The sequence below is a fragment of the Acanthopagrus latus genome, chromosome 10 (genome assembly GCF_904848185.1).
Source record: "Acanthopagrus latus isolate v.2019 chromosome 10, fAcaLat1.1, whole genome shotgun sequence".
Classification (NCBI taxonomy): domain Eukaryota; kingdom Metazoa; phylum Chordata; class Actinopteri; order Spariformes; family Sparidae; genus Acanthopagrus; species Acanthopagrus latus.
The window spans coordinates 20,459,761-20,482,669 of record NC_051048.1 but is presented as its reverse complement, the minus strand read 5'-3'; the positions used below and the strand labels follow the sequence as shown (position 1 = coordinate 20,482,669).

General features: G+C 46.3%; 1 protein-coding gene across 3 annotated transcripts in view; it reads left to right on the top strand.

Moving 5' to 3' along the window:
* ppargc1a (peroxisome proliferator-activated receptor gamma, coactivator 1 alpha) overlaps window positions 1–22,909 on the top strand; it is a 253,714-nt gene that overhangs the window by 208,192 nt on the left and 22,613 nt on the right. The window contains exons 1-2 of one of the 3 annotated variants that reach the window (XM_037112329.1): window positions 8,266–8,501; window positions 11,182–11,361. In XM_037112329.1, the coding sequence (XP_036968224.1) occupies window positions 8,454–8,501; window positions 11,182–11,361 (228 nt within the window). In that variant the 5' untranslated portion in view covers window positions 8,266–8,453. Of the gene's footprint in view, window positions 1–8,265; window positions 8,502–11,181; window positions 11,362–22,909 lie in introns of those variants that run through there. The other 2 variants (XM_037112328.1, XM_037112327.1) reach the window with 2 other exon arrangements.

Genomic DNA, 22,909 nt, shown 5'->3' with positions numbered 1-22,909 from the left:
CACCCTCTCTCTCCTCAGCGTGGCTCTGCGCTTTCTGTTGCGATTGGGGGCGTACTGCAAATTAGCCAGCAGCTATCTGAGGTTACCAGCCAAGTGCATCGCTGACCTCGCTCCCTGCCAAGCTCACGTCTCCTGGAAGCAGCTCCACGCTCAGCTTCAGCCCAAACTTTGTTCCAGTGACGCTGAGCTGCTTTCTTTGACATCTTCTCAGAAACATGTATGATCCATAGTAGTCATTTTTCTTCGGGCACATCTTTAATATCCCTGAGTCAATTGAATTTATAGAGAGGAGGCGGCGCATACTTAATGTTGCTTCTTAAGTTAATACAATTCAAAATTGCATTTAGGCTGACAAATGGCTGCAGAAACTCTAAGTAACTATGAAATAATAATAAATAGGTGCGCGCCTACGTGCTCATCCTGAAGCCTGGTGCTGAATTTCTTTTTTTTAATACCGACTTCCCTAACAACTGAGGAAATATAAGGTGCAAGGGCAAATAAGGAAACTCTCCCCTCAGTTGTGTTCATCCTAACATTTCCCACATGAGCCATGAAATCAGGCTCTGACTTATCCCAGAGCTTCACGTTTACAAGGAGAGATAAGGGCAGTTCAGACCTATTGTTGCAGCCGGTATGACCCTAAACATGAAAGGGCATCTTGGCCATCTCCCATTGTGCGCAGCTACAGTATATATTGAGCTGCATAAACCCGTCCTTTTGTGTGGACTGAAAAGAGAGGAGCCTCTTAATTAAACCAGCGAGAAAGCAAGTGACTTCCTACGTGCATAAATGAATACCGGAGAAAGTAACGGTGTCATCCTGGATGTGGATAAATGAATAAGTTGCTGAATGCAAGCGGCAGTAAGTGGGTTAGCATGTAAATAAATGAATAAGTTAGCAAATTAGTGTTTAAGTGTGTTAGCATGTAAATAAATGAATAAGTGAGTGAATTACAATGCGAGGGAGTTTGCGGGGTGAATAAAGACATTAAGGAAGCGAGAGTGTCAGCAGTGCAGAGGAAGTTATCGCTCTGAAAAACTGCCTTCCAGGACACAGTTGCTCTTGTTGCGGGGCGGCGCAGCGACTGCATCTGGCTCGTGCATGTCATATTTCCTCATGTACAGATGACATGCCAATTACCTCTTAATTACATGCGTCATCTGGACCAAAGTGCCCAATGCCAGCGCTGATTAATCCTGTTTATTGTGGCGGCGATGACAGTCCCGGTGGAGACAGAGCACCACAAAAAACACAGAGCAAGGCATTATGGGAGGGACTTGGAGAAGGCTGCAGGGGACAGGATAGCCAGGGCAAGGGTTGACAGTAGATTTCTACAACTGATGATCAGGTATGCTGCTAAAAATAAGTGATGGAAACCATTTCCAGAGAGTGGAAATGGCTTGAGGCAGGACAACATTTGGACTGGAAAAAAAAAAAAGAAAAAAAAAGCTGATGTTGCCTACTCACGAGGAAAAGCCAACATTATTGCTCAGCACAATCTGCGATCTGCTTACACAAACTTTCATGTTGATGGATGTCTGCCAAGTCATTTGAATATCATGTCCAGTTAAAATCACGATTTTACACACATCAGAACCAATTACTTTCTGTCATCTTCACATCCGCATCTCATTATCTCTTCCAATTTAATATCGCTAACAAGGGAAGAGAGTGCATTTGCAACACAATTTTATTTCCAAAACGTGATAGTCAGGAGGGGGGCAATGAGGTCACATTAGCAGTGGAAGGACCTGGGTGTGTGTGTGTGTGTGTGCGTGCGTGTGTGTGTCTGTGTGAAAATCTAAACCTTCCTGTAAATGAATACGTAGCACATGTGAGCCAGATACCCATCGTAAGCAGGAAGATTTCAGAGCGTGACCGGAATATGCAGGGGAGGGTGAGGTGGTAACCATTAGATCAACACTGTGATAGTGGACCGTGGTCGGGCCGGCGCTGGGAGGCCGGCGGGGACCGGGGTCAGTCCCTGCCAAGCGGACAGCGAGGCGGTTTATCTTCAGATGAGGGATGGAACGGCTTCGGAGCGTGGCGAGGCCGATGCTGCAGCCTCCCATCGGTCTGACCCTTTGTTTAAATCTGCACTTCCTGTCCCCAATCACTCCTCCTTGTACTTAGCTTCCATCTTCCTTCCCCCTCCTTCCATATCTGCCTCTAATTCATGCCCCGTCTTTGTCCAAATCTTTCTATCACTCACAGCGGCTCACTCCCTCTTGCTTTTGTTACTCCCTGTCACACTCTCTTTCACCATTAGCTCCATCTCCATCCATCTGCTCCTTTTGTCTCTTTGCTCTTTTTCACGAGGATGCCTTGGCAAAAAATGGGTATTGACTGTGCCTCCTCTCTTTCTGCTCCGCTTTCCTTTTCTTTTTTTTTTTCTTTTTTTTCCATCACCGTGTACTCCAGCAGTACATGTTCCTTTTAGGAGGTGATGTGAAGAGTAGTAGAAATGCACCCTGTAAGGGGAAAAAAAGGTGATGATACAATCAGTTTTATTGTGCCGTAAGGATTTTTTCAGGCTTGTGGTTATACACCCCGTATGCAGGCTGTATGAAAGAATTGCAATTCACATGCATTTTCCCCCTCTCTCATTCCCCTTTTCCTTCTCTTTTCATTGCTCAAAATAATTAGGCTGCAGTCTGGACTCAGGGGTGTAACGTTTCTGCTCACGTTTCCATGATACAAGAGTCGAAGTGAGAGAGAGACAGAGAGGGAGAGAGAGAGGAAACTGGTTGTGCTGCTCCAGAAATTTCTACCTGTGTGTCACCCACCTCCACCTCCACCCCTCCCTCCTCCCCTGATGCTGTTTTAACGTGGCGTTCCACAAGGCACGATGCACTCCAGCTGACCTAATTCTTCCCTGGCACTCTTCCAGTGCTAAGAGTACATAAGGACTGCGCTGTCAAGGTATTCAGCCCTGCCTCTCTATTATTTCAGAAATCAAGCAACATCTGTTGTGCTCTGGGCCCTCCTCGTGATTCACAGGAGGTGTTTGCAGTTTGCAGAAAGATGCACCTAAATTTGCCTGTAGCCAGCGATGAGATCTCATTAATGTATTTTTCACATTGCCGAGTTCATTTTGACGCCTGCTGCTGTTTTAGTCGAAACAGGAATTTTGTTAGAGACATGCAGTGCACCATCCGAACAGGATCTGGTAAGCATGAGCATGTCAGAAAAGAAGTAATTCCTTTAATGCCTGTTTATTACCTAGCTGCTGCACACATCAGTGCTTTTACAGGCCATGGCTTTTGACTCACTGACTTTAAAGTTTATATTAAACTTCAAAAAGTGCCTTGCTGGATATTCAGCATGACAACAAGCACTATTTTCATGTGCCCTTTCAGTAGAAAAAGATTTAACTGCATCTCCTCCACACAAGCGCATCTCATTTCCTCTAGTTACATCGCCGGGCATGTGGCATCTGTTGGAATTTTACAGCAATTTCAAAGTTTGGCTTTGTAGCATTTTAAGCACGCAGGGAGCACGCAAGTCTTGTTTATGTATGTGTGTGTGCAACCCAAACCCTCATGGTCCATAAATTTTAATATTCCTTGTGAGTGCTATACCCAAGCAAAACACAAAGTGCCTCACGAGTCCCTGCCCAGAGCGCTAGTTTAGCACAGCTCCCCCCACCAAGACGCATTACACACCAGGCCTGTGCTCACAGCTCACCCTCTTTCTGCCACCGCTTTCCGCATGCATCTTGCATGACTCGCTGGTGATTTTAAACAAGCCCAATAACAGCCCGACAACAAGCGGCTCCGACGGGAGACTCCGACTCTCCATGTGACCGTGATATAATTCATCTGCGGTGAGGTGGTGGGGGGGGGCAAGGCTGCCGCTTTTCCCCGTCTCCTCCCAGACGGAGCTGGAGCAGGGGAGGAGAGGGTGGAACCGTCCTGTGTTGCACCCCAGGCTCCTTTTTGTGTTTACCTGCCCCTGCGTGGGACTGATGCTATTTTCGGTTCCAAGGCTCCAGCCATGGCTAACTGGCCCTTGCCTCTTCATGCCATTTGCCTTAATAATATGGGCCGGACTCTCTGCGGGGCGAGTAGCCGCCATCCTGAGAGTGGCTAAATGACACAGTGGAGTTCATTGATGGAAAGGATTACACGCTTACACGCAGGGCGGCGAGGCGACGGGTTCTCTGAAGGGCACTACAAAGAGAGGCGATGTAAAATCTTCACAGGGGGAGAAGGCACGAGCTGACTGTGTGTCAGAGGGCGAGCGTCGGCATAATTTGTGGCATCACACTGTTTATCTTGTTGCTGTAATGCACGAGTTCGGAGCTCACAGATGCCGGGCGAATGTATGGACCTTTTTAGATATATTTCTGTGGCACTGAAAATGAAATGAATAAAAATAATTCAGACCAGTTTTATTATGTCATAAGAGCTGATTACAGGATACTTTTAAAGCCGTCCTGTGTGACCATTTGACACCCCATTAGAACCTTATCATGTGTATCCATTTACACTTCCTGCAGACAGTTTTGTATGCCGTTACATCCTGTGTTATTGTCGAGCATTTGACTGTTGTGAAATGTGACCGCTTCCTTCAGTGTCCCCTAATAAGGAGAAAACAATATGACTTGTCAAGGGGGGAGAAATCACCCAAGCACCAAAGATCTGAAAGCACATCAACTGACAAGCAGGAGAACAAAGCGTAAGCTGTCTCTTAACAGTCTCCAACAATACACGGATAGCTGCGGCTCTCTGTTTTACCTCTGCCCTCAATTAATTCCTATGAATCCAGCCACCATGTATTAAAATGGCCAGATGCTAGGATGGATTCTGTTGGGAGCAATGACATGCAACAAAGTGATATGAATCATCCCGCCGCCTCCCCCCCTCCCCCGCTCGCTGTGCTGCGCCACACTCTCAGAGGGCCAGTGACACAATTTATGGAAAAAGGAAAACAAGATGCAGCCACTTGAGTATAGATGGACTGTCAGAAACGACACTGTTTAAAAAAAAAAAAAAAAAAAAAAGACTGTCAGACTCTATTAGAATTAAACACATGGCTACAATTTCCACTACAGAATCAATACAGCTCTTTAACAGAAAGGTTCATATCCGATTCAATCTGTAGCCAGGAATGCAAATGGGAGACTCCGTACCATTAGTCAGGCCACGTTGAATATTCAAACAAAGATAATTATCTGTGGATTAGCCCCATTTTGGCTTGGAGAGCTCCACTTGTCAGCTGACTCTGAGGAGGAAATTGTTTAATCATACAGACCTTTTGCTTTCTGAGAACCGCCAGCAGCACGACCCCGAATCCAGTCTCATTGTAGCTCGTCCTCGTGTGGAACCGGGGCGTGTTCTGTGTGCGCACAGAAAAGTTGTCACATTGCATTATTTTTGAGTTGAGAGCCAAAAGTTAGCAATTAACCAACAGTCGCTTTTAATTAACTTTGCTTTTAATGGTTCCTTTTGAAGTATATTTGTCTGCGGAGGCTACAGTCCGCTGGTCGCTGCACTGAAAGCCTCGGAGACGTTTCAAGAAGGTTTTCAGGTCCATCGAATGACAACATGCATGCATCAATGGGTGTGAACAACTTTTCACACTCCATCCTATAGATTCAGTCCCCTTGAGACGTGATATCTATAAGAGTTGTAAAATGGGAGAGAAGTGTGAAAGCAAGTCCCGAGGTCATTCTCTGGAGAAGGGATCGGACATGCAGTGGTGTTGGGTCTCGTAGCCGGTGCTGCTGTAGCCCAAATATCTCCTCGACATATCCGTCATTCTGCTTCCGTCCGTTCCCGTCTCCCCCAACACTTACCTGTTCATTAGCAGCCCCCAGTGCAGCTGAAACGAAAGCTGTGGCATTTCAAAGACTACCTGTGTTTGAGTAGCGCTGCAGAACCCTCCTCCTCCTCCTCCCCATCTCTTTTGAAATGATTCAGATATCTACAAATCTCTGCCGCTGCATACATAAATATCCAGCCTCTAGCAAGAATGTGCATGTAGAAAAAAAAGAATCAAAGGCCATTCAAGAAAGGAAATCGTAACATTATATCTATATTTAGCTTCCGTTGTCTTAATTGGCATGAAGAGTACAATCAGATAAGCCTTTTGACTGTGACTCACATGCTGCTTCAGGAGAGGGAGAAATATCATTTACCAGCATGTATCTCCTGCCGGGACGGCTTTCTTTCTTTCTCGTTTTCTTTTTTTTTTGGCAGGTCCGTGTTCATTATGGTGCCATTATTCAAGTTGTGATGAATCTATCCGACCAGCAGCTACTGTACCTGCAGTTACCTACATCTGTTGAACACCGTGTAGAGCTGGAGAGGTTATTCCTGCTCCACTTTTTTCATAAGTTAAATCCCTGTCGCCGGAGCGTTTCATCCCTGCTGCAGTCACAAACGCCAGCAACCATCCAGCTCCATGTCACTCCCATGTTGCCCCCTATATTACGGTCTCCGTGGTTCTGGTCCATCTGGGCTCTGTGAGGTCACTGCACACACCACCTGCTCCCATCGGCTTTCACCACGGCTTGTGGGTAGCTTCTCTGGGCACGCGTGAGGAGCAGATGTATAGATTTAGTGGTACAAACGCCCTCAGATACCCACAAGCGTAACACGGACACACACATAATGTCTAACAGCACATGTAGGGCTCACACACACACACACACACACACACACACACACACACACACACACGATCTGCACATTTGCATTTCCGCTCCCAGCTCCTTTTTACAGGTTTCTGTGCAATTTTGTGTTTAATGAGACTTACTGTATGTGGTTCACTAATTTAGGTAGACAATTGCTCCCTGCATGCTCAGGTGGACTTAATAGGCTTTACAGGACTAAAAAATTGGATTGGGGTTAGCATGTTCCATGGAGCGAGTTTCTTATTACAGAAATGTCAGACGTTAACTTCCTGGAAAGAATATCTAAACAGAAAACAGCTGATATCATCTTTATTTTACAAGGACTATTAACTTAAAGAGGCACGCATTAACTTAAATTCAACCTCAGAATTTTAACACTTCAGGTTTGTTTATTCAGTTTATTCAGTCGTGAAAACAAAGAGAGTTCGTTCATTTAGTTTGTTGAGGCGTAAACAAATCAGACAATGAAGATCCGTCTCTTCTGATTTTAAAGATCTTCCCCAAAATTCTCTGCAGTGCACCTTTTTAAAGATCTCAGCCAGCGAAGTTTTAGAAGGACATAATTAATCATTGTATCACCCAGACAATGACTAACATGATCGTTCTCATACAGACTTCATCACAGGAAGACAGTAACACTGTGGATGGAATGAGTGAGCCAGCCTGCCGGTCCACCCAACAGAAAAAGCACTTTGTTTGAAATGTCCACAAAGCTTTTGTTTTTATTTCACAGAGGTAGTGTTGCCTATACACGTCCTGTTGACACTGTATACACGGTTGATACTGCCACCTGTCCTTTTTATTGCCTCTGAATGGACAAAGAAATACGTTACAAAAGGCTGAATTACCGCCTGTGATACTCTAGACGCCAAACAAAGACATTTGAGGTTACTCTCCTGTCTGGAGTTAATTCAGGAACGGCCACAAACAATGTCAACTGATGATTTAGTCAAGGAGAGGTAACTGAGTTAGACACAAATGACCGCTTTTCTGTATTCTTGGCCAGTTCTCCATTTTTCTCTGGAGAGACATTGTGTGATTATTCTTCTAATTTATGGTGTGGGATTTCAGCTTATGGTCCAGAGAGCTGCAGAGATGTTTCACAGGAGTTTTTTCCTGGGCAGCTGGAGAAGATCAGGGATCACTGCTCACTGCTCAGAGGGCAACACTGGCCCTGAGTGTTGCATATACAATCTTTACATTTAATAATTCAAGACTAAAACATCAAACTCACACTCATTTAGTCCAGATTCGCTACGCGTGACGTCCACACTGCAAAAAATGACAGCGATTGATCGTCTCAGGTCGCTTCTTGGACATTTTTCAACAAACATGACAGCAGCAACTAGAGCAGAAGAATGTGTGTGAGCAGAGCAGCTGGATTCAGTTTGAGGATCAGGCTGTGCGGCTGCGTCTCAACCAACACGCACCGTTTCTCGGCAGCATTTTGAATTAATACACAGCCTGCTGTGTATGGAGACAGATTGCGCCTGACTCGCTTTTTAAGATGGACATTTTTTGCAGTGCACGGAGAGGATTTTACTATGTGCGCAGCCAGACCCCGCCTGCTCACCGCGCGTCACTGGCGAGTAGTGTGGACGCGGAGTCACTCCCCTGCCTACTTTTAATAGCTTTGTCATGTGATGGAAAGCAGTTGTAAGACAGGTGCCCTCGGTTCATTCTCGGCGAGGGGCAGCAGTTGCCTGTGTGCGAGCGAGTGGGAAGCGTGTGTGGATTTCTTTTTTACTTGATTTTTTTCTTTCTTTTTTTTTCTTTTTTTTTTTTCTTTCCCGGACCGTCATTCAGTGGCTGGATGGCGTGGGACAGGTGTAACCAGGACTCGGTGTGGAGAGAATTAGAGGTGAGCGCATCTTTAAAAAAAAATAAATAAATAAAAAAAATCCGACTTCTTTCAGCTTTGTATCCTTCTGGACTTTCTTTTTTTTTTCTCTCCCTGGAACGATGGACAACAGTGAGCCAGTGATTTGCACATACTCTGTCTTCTCCTTCTGCTCTGCTGCTGGTGCTGGTGCTGGTGCTGGTTCTGGTGCTGGTTCTGGTTCTGGTGGCATGCCGGTGTAGTGCGCGTCTGGACACGTTTTGAGGATGCGGGGGATATACAACACGGGAATATATGACAAGTGGAGGGGAATGTGCGGAATCTTCCTTTTCACCTCAGTTAAAGATGTAGTTGTAGTGCGTGCTCAGGCTCGGGGACCATCGCTCGTCTCGTAGGATCTCGAGCGGGATTTCTGTTTTCCTCCAGCAGCCGCGGACTGCACGCGCTCCGGTGCCCGAGAAGGTTTTCACGGCGAAATGACTGAACTGTCTCTGGGTCAGGTATTTTCCGCTGACGATAACAATCCCTCTGATGTGCTGTGTCGGGCTGCCGCATGTTCCTTTTTTTTCAGAGCTGAGAGCAAAGGTTGTGCACACTGACGGAGCCGCTATCTGCCGTTGCGCAGGGGCATCATAATAATCACGGTGCCGGGCTCGTCTGTGTGCCAGCATCCCGGCCGGGGCAGCGCCTGCACCGGCTGGACAGCGACCTCGCATCCAGCCAGAAGCTGAAATTAAATGTCGTTTCATCTGCGTATTTCTTTTTTTTTTCCTGCCTCTTCCTGCAATTAATTCTCTCTTTTTCGCTCCCGTCGTCGGTTGAACGCAGTTGTCTCCGCGCTTCGATTAAAGCACGTCAAAAGGATACTTGTTCGCCCCCCCGTCCCCCTCATCTACCCACTCCGTCAAGTCTACCTGGCTGTACTCAGTCTGCATGCAGGAGCTGAGTGATGCTTCTCACAGTAACTACATGATGTGACCGCAGTCTGGCTGCATGTGTGTGCGTATCCAGAGCTGCGTGATGAGAATATGAGAAGGAAAACTGCCCTCACTCAGTAAAAGTAAGAATCTTCTATTTCCGACCGATTCACTGGCTCGCTTTTCATTCAGCCGCGCTCCTTGTTTTTGCACTTGAATGTGTCAGCTCAGCCAGGTGAGGCTTCAGGAGAGCGTCTCTCCTCGCCGTTTGGAAAGCGTTTAATCTGTCAGCGTCAGCCGCGTTCTCTCGGAGCTCCCGTTCACTCCAAGAAATGCACGCACGTAGATTCAATAAAAAGCTGAGAGAACTGTCATCCCGGACCTCAGTCATTCCTCTAATAATCTCCCCCTCGCAGGTGCTTTTATGTGCGATGCGTGCGTAAATCAGTGGAGCGCCGTGCCGGAGCGCCCTGATTGTCTGTCTGGCGGCGCTATTTCATTAGTTCACCCAAGAAGTCCATAAGATAATTGGGCATAGGACGTCCAGCCTCTGCCACAGTGTTTTCTTTTCCTTTTTTATTTTCGTCCCGTGCCTTGTCAGGCTGGATCATCGCGGGGGAAGCCTGAGACGCAGTGAATCTGTCCCCTTTGCTTCGCTGCTGCGGTGGTAACATAACGGATTTGTCTCATCACAGTCTAAGTCATGGTGTATTCGTGTTGGTGCGGATCCGCGGACAGATGAACTGTGACACCGGTGTCTGGGCGGTTTTTCCTACTTGGCACAGCATCCGTCTCCCAGCTTTGCCCTGAGCCGAACCCGACTGTCATCCCTCTGCACTCTGCGGGCCAAATACCTCCCGGCTTCGCCTGGGGATATCTATCATATATCTCTCATAAGACCGTCCTTTAGCGTTCATACGCGTTGTCAACAGAATTAGGAGCGTGTAGCCTGTTAGACACGAGGCTCTTCTCTCAGGCTGGGGTTTGAATGTGCACAGTAACAGAGTGTAAACAGCCTCGACTCTGGTGCGTTCTGCCTTTTTAATGATCTCTGACTGTAGATCTCAAAGTTTGCATGGAGCACAGCACACAGATGGTTTCCTGCTCGGGGGTTTGCATACTTAACTGAGAACATAATCCATAATAATGTGTACAGTTCTGCTGGGTACGAGCAATTAATAGCTGAGCAACATCAAGGAATTGTTGTTCCACGCATGGTAAATGTCTGTTGTGCTTAACTTGTTGCCTAAAACACCTTTTCACATCAACAAATCCCTGTTTATTTCCAGTCCAGAGCCCCTCACTGCACGCAGCCGGAGCAGAGCTGATGATTTGTGCAGGAGAGGAAGCAGGAACAGCTGCCACATACAGTACACACATTGGCTAGATTACATAAAAGTGGCTGGTGAATAACAAAATGTCAACAGGCAGCGTTTAGCAGCACGGGAGGCCAGCGCCGATCTGATGGTGGGAGGACGTGGTGTGCTGCAGGGTGGAAGCTGGGCAGAAAAAACCTGCCTAAAAAAAAAAAAACTTGAATCATTGAATATGGGAATTTCAAACTTATTCTGTCGGTGGGGTGAGAAGCCTGAATGGCTCTTTGTGTCGTGCAGATGTGTGAGGACTCGTTTGACTCCTGTCCAGATTTTTGATTCTGCCATTGTTTTTCAAACTTGGCACAAAGACTTCAGAGTCTGATTTGCATATGAAAGATTTGTGATTGGTTTTTTTTTGTTTGTTTTTTTTCATGTCTGACCATCTTTGTTGTTTTTCTTTTCCTCCAGTGTGCTGCCTTGGTTGGTGAAGACCAGCCCCTCTGCCCAGACCTCCCTGAACTCGACCTCTCAGAGCTGGACGTCAGCGACTTGGATGCAGACAGCTTCCTGGGTGGCCTCAAATGGTACAGTGACCAATCGGAGATCATTTCTGCTCAGTATGGCAACGAGGCATCCAATCTCTTTGAGGTAAGTGACGCTTACGTTGTCTAGCATTCATTACCTTCATCAGTATCTGTTCTTTCCTGCATGTTTGCGAACGTCTCGGTGCTGCGGAACATCTTTGCATCCACAGTGATTTGATTCTGAGCTCTCCCAGGGGTCAGGGGAGTGAGCTGGAATAATAACTTGCCCTCGCAACACATCACACTATCACACTCTTGAAGGGGAGCCAATCAAAATGTACAACTGTTACCAGTTTACAAACATGCTTTTACATTGCTCCGAAGTACAAAAGGTGAGATAACGTGAAGAACGATAAGCCCCGCAGGACCTTTGTCCCCTTGTTTGGATCCTGGCCGCCACGGTAGGCTCGCTTATCAAAACTTGGAGCATTTATTTGTGCCCAGAGTCAGTAATGCGGCACACATCTGAAAGGTACACTCAGGTAGTAAACTGTGGACACGGCGCCCGTATTGCAAAACGCTTCTCAAAGGTTGGAGTGTAAAACTTTAATCTTTGCCTGCCTCCCCCCTCTCTCTCCCCTCGTCTTTCTCTTTGTCTCCTCCTACCCTGCCTCCCTCCGTCTGACTCTCTCTTTCTCTTCTCACCCAGTGACAAACGAAGTCCACAGAGGGTGATGATCTGGCCAGGGCCATAAAGCCATCGGTCTTGGGACTGACTTCCAGTCCCCAGTTCATTATAAGCCTTTATCAGTGCCAGAGATAGACAAGAAAGACTGAGATTGGATGCTTTAGCCTCGCCTCAGGAGGAAAAACCCTGTCTGAGGGTGCGTGTGTGCCCATGGCCCTGTCATGTAGTCACGTTTTCAGGATCTGTGTGTGTGTGTGTGTGTGTGTGTGTGTGCGTGTGCCTCCTCACTGGTCATGCAGGCAACAGTTGATAACAGACTAAATTCTTTCCACGTTTGACCTCCTCCCCACCGCCACCTTTTTCAGAGTCTCTTTATATCACCACACATTCTACCTCTGTAGACCACCCCAACACACACACACGTACATGTGGGGGGGGCTTTAAGTTTAGCCGGTGTGACCGTGGCTCCTCTGTCATCTGAGAGTGATATGGCTCACAGCCACCGAGTGGCTCTGGGGATGGATAAAAATACCAATGACAGTGTATGCATGTGCTTGTGTGTGTGTGTGTGTGTGTGCGTGTGTGTGTGTGTGTGTGTGTGTAATTTTAAAACACAATGGAACTCAGCAGCCACTGAGGACCCTGATGAGGGAACGAGCTCTGAACAAGAAGCCATGTATGACTGCCAGTGTTGTGTTTGTGTGCCTGCACGGGCACATGCTCCTGCACACCAGCACACGTGTTCACATCCTCACAAATACTGTACAGTGAGCGTTCACACACTCAACAAGCCAGCAGCTATTGTATTATGCTGAGGATATGGAAAGGCTTTTAATCAAGTAGTGAAAACTGGGGTAGCAAAGCAAGTAATGCATTTCCCTGACCAGGGATTTTTTTTCTTTTTTTTTCCATCTTTGGAAAGTTTCAAGTCACCATATGAAGTGCTCGGTTCATCATACGGCAGGATCCAGCTAATCCTACTTAATCTGACAGGGGAAAGTTTGCCGCTCGGCAAGGATCAGAAGCCGGGGCTGCAGCTGCACTTCCTGCGCCCCCCTGATTGGCCTCTACACAGGGCAGAGAAGCATCCAATCAAAAGCTGAAGATTAGAGAACATGTTAATTAATGTTAACTGGGCAGACTTAAAGCCTGCACGTGTATTCTTTGTTTTCATACATTTTCCTTTCCTCTTAACAAATCACTGTATGTTTAAAGAGAAATTAGGTAGCAGATTACCGAGTAACGTGTAACAGCTGCATGCAGCTGTCACACCGAGGCCTCTCTCTCAGAAATTCCCATCAAACATGATGCTCTCTGGAAGTTTGAACCAGCTTTCATTAGTTCAAGTACGTCAACTGTTGAAATGATTTGCAGCTCAGATAGAAAGACAAGCACCTACTGTTTCTCTTGCTCTGAGGCTTTTATTCAGGTCGCAGCTCCATGTGACAGACGGTGGCAAATGAGTAAACAGAGTCTGACTTGGTTATCCAGTGCAGCAGGGACCAGAAACATGGTCGTCACATCAGAGAAAGTCTTATTTGACAATTAAGGGGACAACAGAATGTGTTTACACTCTGTATAAGCAGTGTAAGTGTGTGTCTGAATGTGAACAAGCCCATGTTTCTGTCTGTTTATGTGTGTTCTGTTCCGTACGCAGCATACGGTCTTAGATCACAAGCTGTCCCCTGGCTGGCCTTTTGCTCCCTTCCCTGCCACCGTCCCAACTGTCCCTGACACGAAATGTGGAGAATGATACACCGCAACCCCCCTCTTGTAACACACACACACACACGCGCGCGCGCGCATAACAGCTATTGCTCCTGGCTCGGTGTGTTTGACACCTCTTCAAAACGGGCCGACCGTGAAAGTCCACAGTCTATTTTGGGCCGCAGTTGTTAAGGGGTGGTTACTCCAATAAGTTCCCAATGTACTGCCAGAGACAATGGCACAGAAGCGTGACCCAATGTCTTTTTAACTGCAGGCCTCCGCTTAGATTTCATGTCCGAGCTCCAACCGCTTGATTGACGGAAACGCGGCTCGTTCCAATGCGGACGTCCCGGTGGCAGTCGCGCTGGGATGCGACACGACCACATCACACAGATGAAGGCATTTCCAGTTGCTGTAGGTTCTAGCCAGCCTACAAGAATATGGAGGAAAATTGGCACTGAGAGTACCTACTGACATGAAATCGCTGCTCCTGTTTTGTGATACACTGGTGATAGTGGGACAGGTGGGATGATGGGACGTGCAGAGATAAACAGAACAGGCCAAGACAGACATGGCGACAGATGGAGACGAACATATAGACCAGATGAGGCTTGAATTTCGTGGATTGGAAGTAAAAGGTTGTGGGCTTTGCAGGTTGTAAAATAAGATCCAAAGGCTTAAAGCATTACTCAGATATTGTGTAGGGACATGCTGTAAGTAAAGGACACACATGTGAGCCGCGTCAGTCATTACGATCTCTTTATATAGCTCCAGCAGGATGTGGTGCGATGGCGTCAGACTTTACGAGGCATTTTCCTGCTTTGTCTCGCTCATTTTTGGACAGATGCTCGGGCGCTTATTCTTAAGCGAAGGCAGATCAGATCGATCAGGTCATCTTTAGCCCGCTTTGATAAAACATGCTGCGATTAAATGTTTCCCCACTCCTTCACTGCAAGCACGTGCAAACATAGATCAGTCCGCACACTTGTTGGCAATAGATGCTCGTGCACAAAGTCACAGACCCTTTGAGAGGGGTTGTCACGCCCCCACACACACACACACACACAGCAGAGACCCTTATTGTCCCTGTTCCCACTCCCTGCTGAATGCCGGTTGCGTTTATTTTGCAAATTTATGCTGACATTTGAGAGTACACCACCCGCACCAGTTCACCGCTCTAGCAAAGGGTGTATGGATTATCATATTCCACTGTATAATATGATTTTCTCAAGTGAGTCTTATTAGAATACACCATACTTTCCTCATCTCGAGTTCCCCTCAGTTTTCACTGTGCTGATACATTGTTTGCACTGTCTGATGGAAGAAATCCTCCATCACTGTCGAACTGAAGGCAAGCGGCGCTCTGCGCTCAGACCCGCAGCTATGCTGTTTCAAGATACACAAATGAGAGGGGAGCGCAGACAACTCGGCGCAGACGTATAGTAGAGAGATGCAGACTTAGGCTGTCCAAGCCTGTGTCATCTTGGAGCGTCTGTCAGATCCACTCCACAACAAGAGCTCTCAGCCCGCCGCCCTGCAACACTGTGGGCTCCGCTCTCTGCCATCCCTCCCCTCCCTCTGTCTTTTTCACTCCCAAGGCAAAGCATTTGTTCCTGGCTGATGGGAGAGTCAAAGCAGCAGTGGCTAAACAAATATATTCTGGCCTCCAACAATCGCTTCTGGAAGGAGGAAGGGAAAAAAATAAAGGAACAGGGAGTAAGGGGGGTGGATATGGCCAAAAAAGAAAGTCCCCGTAGGGAATGTTTGGAAAAAGAGCAAGGGAACATCCTTTGGTCTGCTGGTGGCTGCTTGGCTGCCTCTCTCTCTCACACACACACACACACACACTCAGCACAACTCAGGCTCCCAGTGGGCCGCTGCTGCTGATTGAGGCATGGTTTGGTGTTCCTGCCCCAGCTGATCCCCGGCCCCCGGTGGATAGCCCATCTCTCTCATCACACCAGAGCCGCCGACGTGTGCACGTGCATGTGTGTGTCTTTGTGTAATTGAGACACCCTATACAAAGATCAGATAGTGGTCTTTCCTGGCTAGACACAACACTTTCATTGCTTTTTGTTTTGTGTGTGTGTGTGTGTTCGTGCATGTGTGTATTGGGTGGGAATGACTATTTTTAGTACCTGGGGTAATCTCCACTAAGAGCCTTTCAGGGCTGTTTCACTTAAACCTGGCCAAAACACTAAGCCAATAATCCACCCCCCCCCCACCCGCCACCCCCTACCCGACTCATACTCTCACACACACAGCAACATGTTGCAACGATGCCATGCGATAAGGCCAACCTCCCTTGTATTATTTAATAGTGTACACTTTGGAGCAGGGACGGTAAAAACAGTGTATTCCTAGAATGCTTTTATACTCTCTCCCCTCATGCAACCACCAAAAAAAAACCCCCAAAAAACAGAGAAAGTCCAAGGATGTGTTTGCACAGAGATGAAATGACTTGATCAAAGAGTGACAGGGAGAGGGGTACAAAGGAAAGAGTGAAAGCGATAGGCAGCAGTGAGAAATCGGTGTGAATAACAGACGAAAAGGGGAAACCTCGACAGAGAGGGTGAGAACGGGGGGAAGCGGATGGAGAGAGGCCTTCAATCAGCGAGCGCCGTGATTCATGGTGAAGCACTATCAGTCTTGGGCGATAGGCTGCTTCCCCTCTCCAGGAAAGGCCAATCGATCCCAGGTGTGTGTGTGTGTGTGCGCGTGCGTGTGTGTGTTCGGTGCCAGCAAGTGGCAGTCGTCTTGGCCAGCCCTTCTGCTCTGGTAGTCTGCCATATTCTGTCAATCCCTGAGTGTGTGTAACACCGCTTCCAGAGAAGAATAAGAGACATCACGGGAGCAGCCTGGCAAATATTCAAGCAACTAAAAAAGAAGTGTGGCTGAAATGTGTTTGATTGTATCTTTAACCACACTGACCACAAGTAGAGCTGCAGTGATTTGTTGGTTGATTAGTCGGTCAAATTTCCTTGTTTTTGATAATCGTTTATTCATATCAGTAATTTCTTAAGATGAAATATTTGATAATCATCCTTAATAAATGGTAAATTAATAGTTGAACTTAATAAAACTTAAATTGATAGTTAACTCTTAAAAACATTTAAATGCTTCATGAGCCGTTCATTGATCAATTGTAAAGTATTATAAACATCAGTTTTCTTGTCTTTCATGATGGTAAGCGAGGAGTCTTTGTGTTTTTGACTGCTCTTTGGACAAAAGAGGTATATTGAAGTTGTTACTTTGGGCTCTGGGAAAGTGTGATTAGCATTTTTTTTCAGCATCTTAAAGGCTCAACAATTTATCAAGAAAGTAAGTGGCAAGTTATTTTATAATTGAAATAATGGTTAGTTGCAGCCCTCGTCAGAAGCCTGTTCTGTTGCACCTGTAGCCTATCAGCACGGTTAAAGGTTTACAGCAATGGGGGAGCAAAAACCAGATCTGTTGATGTTAATCTGGTCTTTGAGTTAGCGCTGACTAGCTCTGTTAGTCTTCATAACATAGCAGAAACCACCATAGTCTAGTCAAGTTAAAAGATTTGACTTTTTGAGGCACAGGAGTCGTGATAATTCTCTTTTGGAGCAAAAAACATTTAAGAACATGTAAGTGCCTTTTTTGAGTGTTTTATTTTTAAAAGTTTCATAATCCAGATAAATGCCCTGCGCACTGCCATCTCGTACTGTACATGTGAAGGACTCATTTCCCCTCGTCGTTTTTTTTTTAAGACTGTCGTCCATACAAGAAAAAAAATTCCCTATTCTAACTAAGCTTTATGATGTGCACTGCATGCTTAGAGCTCCAGCTTATTTCCCCCCTGAAGCATTTAAGTCTGCACAGGCCTCAAATAGTTCAAGAGGCTCTCTGAGGCTCTGCTGATGCATGAGTGACTGGATGCTTGGATGACTCACTTGCTGCCCAATCAGTAGCTCCCGAGTCCAAACTGAAAGCAGAGGCTTTTACAGACATTTGGTCACTGCAGATAGAAAACATTCCCTCCACTCTACTTTCTGGGAAACAAAAACTTGCTTGTATGAATATAATATTTGGTACTGAGGATGACCGGAAAAAAGCCCCACTTAAGGAATTGGCGATTGAGATGAGGCCCAATCTTGATTTACTGTTGCACATATTTAGAACACATAATTAGCTGCCAACACAGCTTATCAGGTGAATTGTAAAATGTGTTTTGTGGGTTAGGGTTAGGAATGTAAAGTGGTGTTTCCAGGATAAATCCACTGTATTTGCCATGACAGTGCTGTTGATCTCAGGAAGTCAACAGCGTGAAAATTGTCTGCTTGTTAATCAAGCTCTTTCCAGAGACTATTTTCAGGCCATACAGCGGCCAGCCAAAGCTCTGTTCATATGGCTGTGGGCTGTGTTGTATAATAACTTGATGGGAAGATTGGGAGGGGATTTCGAGTATTGGGCGCTTGTCATCAAGTGGTCAGCGACCATTGATCATTCTGCACTTGGCAGACATATTACAGTGGTCTGCTCAGCAAGGATGTAAGCTATCCAAACTAAAGGTAACACGATCAGTATTCCATGGAGAATAGATCCTAGATTAAGATGAAACACAACTCAATATTCCATGTTGATGCTACAAAGAGAGACTCTGAGGGCTTTTATGCCCCACTCATCCTCTCTCATAGTATCCCTGAATCACGTCAACAAGTTGGGATCATATTGACTGCAGTGCACAATTCCTTTGATGTGTTTCCATTTCTTTTTTTGTAAAGATCCCCGCATCGTTACCACTCACACAACATGCAAAAGGCTTGTGAAGTCCTCAGCGTTTGACCACCGCTGCTACACGTGCAGCCCATACTCATACGGCACTTGAAAGTGCGCAAGACAGAGAACCGTTCAGATAACGCTCTCACAAAGTCACGACACGGATAAGAGGCGTGCACACACTGCAGCGGCAGCCTCCCTACCTGGATCCAAGAGCGACAAGGCGCCCGCGCGCACAGAAGTCAAGGTAAAAGATAATGCGTTTATTTAGTAATCAGCAAATAGCTTTTATGCAGTGGGTAAGTGGTGAAGCCTGTGAGGCCTTGATAAGATCGTTTGCTTTCAGGTGTTTCCCTGTCGCACCTCGTATGCCATTGAGTGCAAATTGAATAGGGTGACCTTTTTTGCCGCAGAATCAAATTGACTGCATTTCCCCCAAAAGATTCTGCCATTTCAATTACCATAAATTTGTGATATTGCCCCCCCCCACACACACACACACACACACACAGACACACACAACACATGCACGCAGAGATGTAGAATAGGACAATGACACAGAAACACAGCTTTTGTCTAAAACACTGAAGACCACTGTATCTCGTCCACTGTACCTTGGCTCTCCTTGTGCTGGCATCTTTCCGAGGAAGACATTACTGTGACAAATGAAACGCCACAAACCCTCGATGGGCTTGGCAGGGCCTGAAAGGTCAGGAGCTGCGCTCGTGTGCAGGTGTAAGCGCACGTGTGTGTGTGTGTGTGTGTGTGTGTGTGTGTGTGTGTGTGCACGATGTTGTCAGTGTGTAAAGGTGGTGTCAGCAGTGGATAATAACACTGAGTCCTCAGTGCAAAAAAACAAGAAGTTCTGGTCCATTCCGCTCCCTCGCAAAGCTATGTAAATGTCAAAACCAAAGTGACCAACCTTCTGTGTGTGTTTGTAATTGTTTCATGGATAGCTACGCTTGACTGCTGATGGCAGGCTTACACACCAGCCAGGAAATGTGGCCATGTGTCCATTTAGAGAGATGGACATTGGAAACAGTCTCCTCTCTCTGCACTTGATCTGTTCCCCCTCCCTGTGTTCCTCTAGTGCGTTATCAACAGTGTAACAGTATGTTCAAAGGCCCCCCTTGCTTAGTGGTGCACATTCAGAGCTGCCGACTTAAGCAAATAGCTATTTGAATGCCATTAGGCGAAAAAAGCAGAGGGAAGCACCATTCTTCATCCCATCTCTGCATCTAGCTGAATATTTCTTATTTGAGGCTCCAAATGTCTGTTATCCCCCGCCTCCTGCTGTGACCGTCAAAGCAAGTCAAAGTCAGAGCAATCACAGCAATCAGTGCTTCCCCGTGCCAAGCCGATTGGGAAGTAGCTGCCAAAACAAAAGAGTGGGTGTCCAATCATTACGATGGTGTGTGATTCTGTGGTGTTAGCAAACGGTTGCTTGGACCATCTGTTGGACGGCTGGAGTAGGAAAACAACAGCAGCTCGGGGCAGGACTGTAGATGGGGAGGCTCCACCAGGACACACCAAACCCCCCCTGCGATCCCATTGCTTGTTTGGATAGCTGCGTGAGACTGGTGTGAGTTGATGTGAACACAAGCGTGCATGCATTTTATGGCGGGTTTGGATGGACGTTATTAGATTATTTTTGGTGGTGCATTGTTGGATTGTGTCGTCTCTCCAGCTGTTCGATCTGCATATATTCCTCTGTGTGCCTTTGCAGAAAGTTGCACAAGTGATGATTTATGACCCGAAGGTAGACAGAAAGAGCCCGGTGTGTCTGAAGGCATGTGGCAGCTGATCTCAGCAGATGTGTGACAGAGTTCAGGTGGTTAGTTTTAGCAGCAGCTGGGTTACCGGTCAAAGGATTTTTCCAGAAAGAACGATACTGCTAACATCCCTTGGGTAGGTGTCTGAATCGGATCTGGCCCGTGTCAGGATGTGTAACAGTGGTTCTCTTTCTGTCTTTGGCTCGCTCTCTCTCACACACTGATATCTCCTCTTCTCGCTTTCTCTTTTCCTCTCTCTTTCCCTCATCAGCTCATCTGATAGTGCTCTAACGGTCTCAAATGGTTCCCAGGAGATACATCATCTCTTGCACGCACACACACATCCTGATCCCCATTGATGGCTCCGATGTCTCCTCATTGATAACTCACATAGCCTTCCAAACTGAGATGGACATGTGGCATGTAAACGGTCAGCTTCTGCAGCAGCACTCCGTCTTCATTCATCGAGCTGTTATTTCTGTTGAAATGGAGGCAAGAAATGGTGAATTCCTGCCAGAGTGAAGGGATTATTGCAAGGCCAGTTGTGGTATTACGGCTAAGTAGGATGGAGAAGGCTACAAATCTGCCGTCTTGTTGTTTGGACTGGACAATCTTGTCTGCATTTAGCAACTTAGAGCTCAACCCATCAAGTTAAATCTAAATATGTTCTGAACCCGGAGCAGTGAGAATAGAGCAGAGACATGGGGCTAAGCTTTCCTTTTGAGCAGAGCTGCAACTAATTGCCAACTATTTTTATATTCAATTAATCGTCTGTCAAGCAACAAATGTAAAATAGAGGTTGAATTTTTGAACAGAAGAAAAATATCTTCTTTGACAGATTTTTTTATGCCTTAACAAACACAATCAGCTAAATTTCTTTGTTTCCATGACTGAACAAAAGTGTTTTACTTTGTTGATACTTGGCGGACCCTGCCACCTTCCTCGCTTCAGACAGTGTTGTGAGGACCTTATCTTCCTCTGAGAACAGCTTGTTTATTCAGTTATGGAAAACATATTTCAGAGCTTTTATTATCACATCATTACAAGTGTAAATGATAATATTCAGAGTTCTGTCCTCTAGTGCCCCTTTAAATGTAGGGATTTGCTGTGTTTCTTTGTCATTAATGATAATAACGGAAGAGTCTTTGTGTTTTGGAATTTTGGTTGGAAAAATAGGCAATTTGAAGACACCAGTACTGTGATTTTTTTTTTTTTTTAAGACATCAACCTTCTTCATATAGTCCATAGGATAATTTTAGGAAATTCAGATTCAGAATAACAAGATGCTCTGTTGACTCTGACAGGAGCCTTCAGCTGGCTGCCGTGTGTTACAGAGCCTACGCAGCCCCGACCACAATTGAGGTTTAACATTTAGTTTTATGATTTGGAACACTGTCAGACTGTGTCAGCGCCGCCTTACACACACACACACACACACACACACACACACACAGAGGGACTTAACAGTGTTATGTATGGTTTCATCGCTCCGTATAGGCCATAATCACCCTCTCTCCATCTCAGTAAGCTCATGCTAAATGACCAGACGTCTCTGGCGGCTGCCATGATTTGTCTCTTCGCCGAGCGTCGTGCTGTACCTTACCCTCCCTGCCTCTCTTTCCTCCCTCCTTCTCTGCTCCCATATGTTGTGCCTGTGTGACCGGCCCGACGTGTCAGGCCTGACTAACGCCTTAACGGCGAGGCTGACGTTGATTTATTTCCTCTGAAATCTGGGGGCCGGGGGTAATAACACAGAATGACATTATTTGTTTATCAAATCCAAGGCTGCTTTTCTTGGCAGAGTCGAGATGTGACGACTTGATACGACCCCCCTCGCTCGCCACACACACATAGACCCCCCGCAAATTTTGATTGTGCCATGATTAGAAGGTCTGGCGAGTCGCTTAACCTCATCCAAGGGGATGTTTTTGAAATCTGACAGAGCAGAGAGCAGAGGGGGAAAGAAAAAAAAAAGATTGAGTTGAAGCAATGCAATTAAATTGTCAAGGCACAGCTTTAACCCCGCCATGCAATTTGGGCGCCAATTTATTAAGAATGTTTTCTGTCTGAACTAACTGGATGCCATTCCTCTATCTGCAGAGAGAGCGAAGGAAAGAGTGAGCAGAAGAAGACAGTGGGAATAAACAGTACTTTAAATACCAGATGACCCATTTAATGGGAGATATTTTATCTTCCCACATCCAGAGTGTCTGCCACATGTTCTGCCTCTCACTTGAAGATAACAGCGGGGCTGTTGAAACTGCATCTTGGTGTTATTCAGTGATCACTTCTGTCATCCTGGCACTTCCACAACACATTTGGTTCCTTTTAACATGTAAATGATGCATTGCCCCCAAAAGCTCGTTAAAATTTGATCCCTGGCAAATTTGCTCAGGAGCTTGGAATCTTCAAGAAGCAATTAGCAGATTTAATTTGGCTATTTGCCCCAGTGTTGAGAAGTGTGTGTTTGTTTAAAACAGCACCTTCACCTTCCGTTATCAGCTGCATGAATAGTATCTCCTGGAACACAATGCTGTGCTGTGGAACTCAATAAAAGAGTTAAAGGCAAGGACAACCTCAAAGACAGCGTGCCTGATAACAAAAGGGCCTCACCTAATAATGAATAACTGGAGTTGGCTTTGTTTTTTCCATCGGGGGGAAGCTGGGGTGAAGGAGGGAGGAGAGGAGCTCTGCCAGCACTTGCCAGCATGTTTTATGGCTAATTGAAGCATTTGGAATAAAACAGCCACAAAATGGCACCC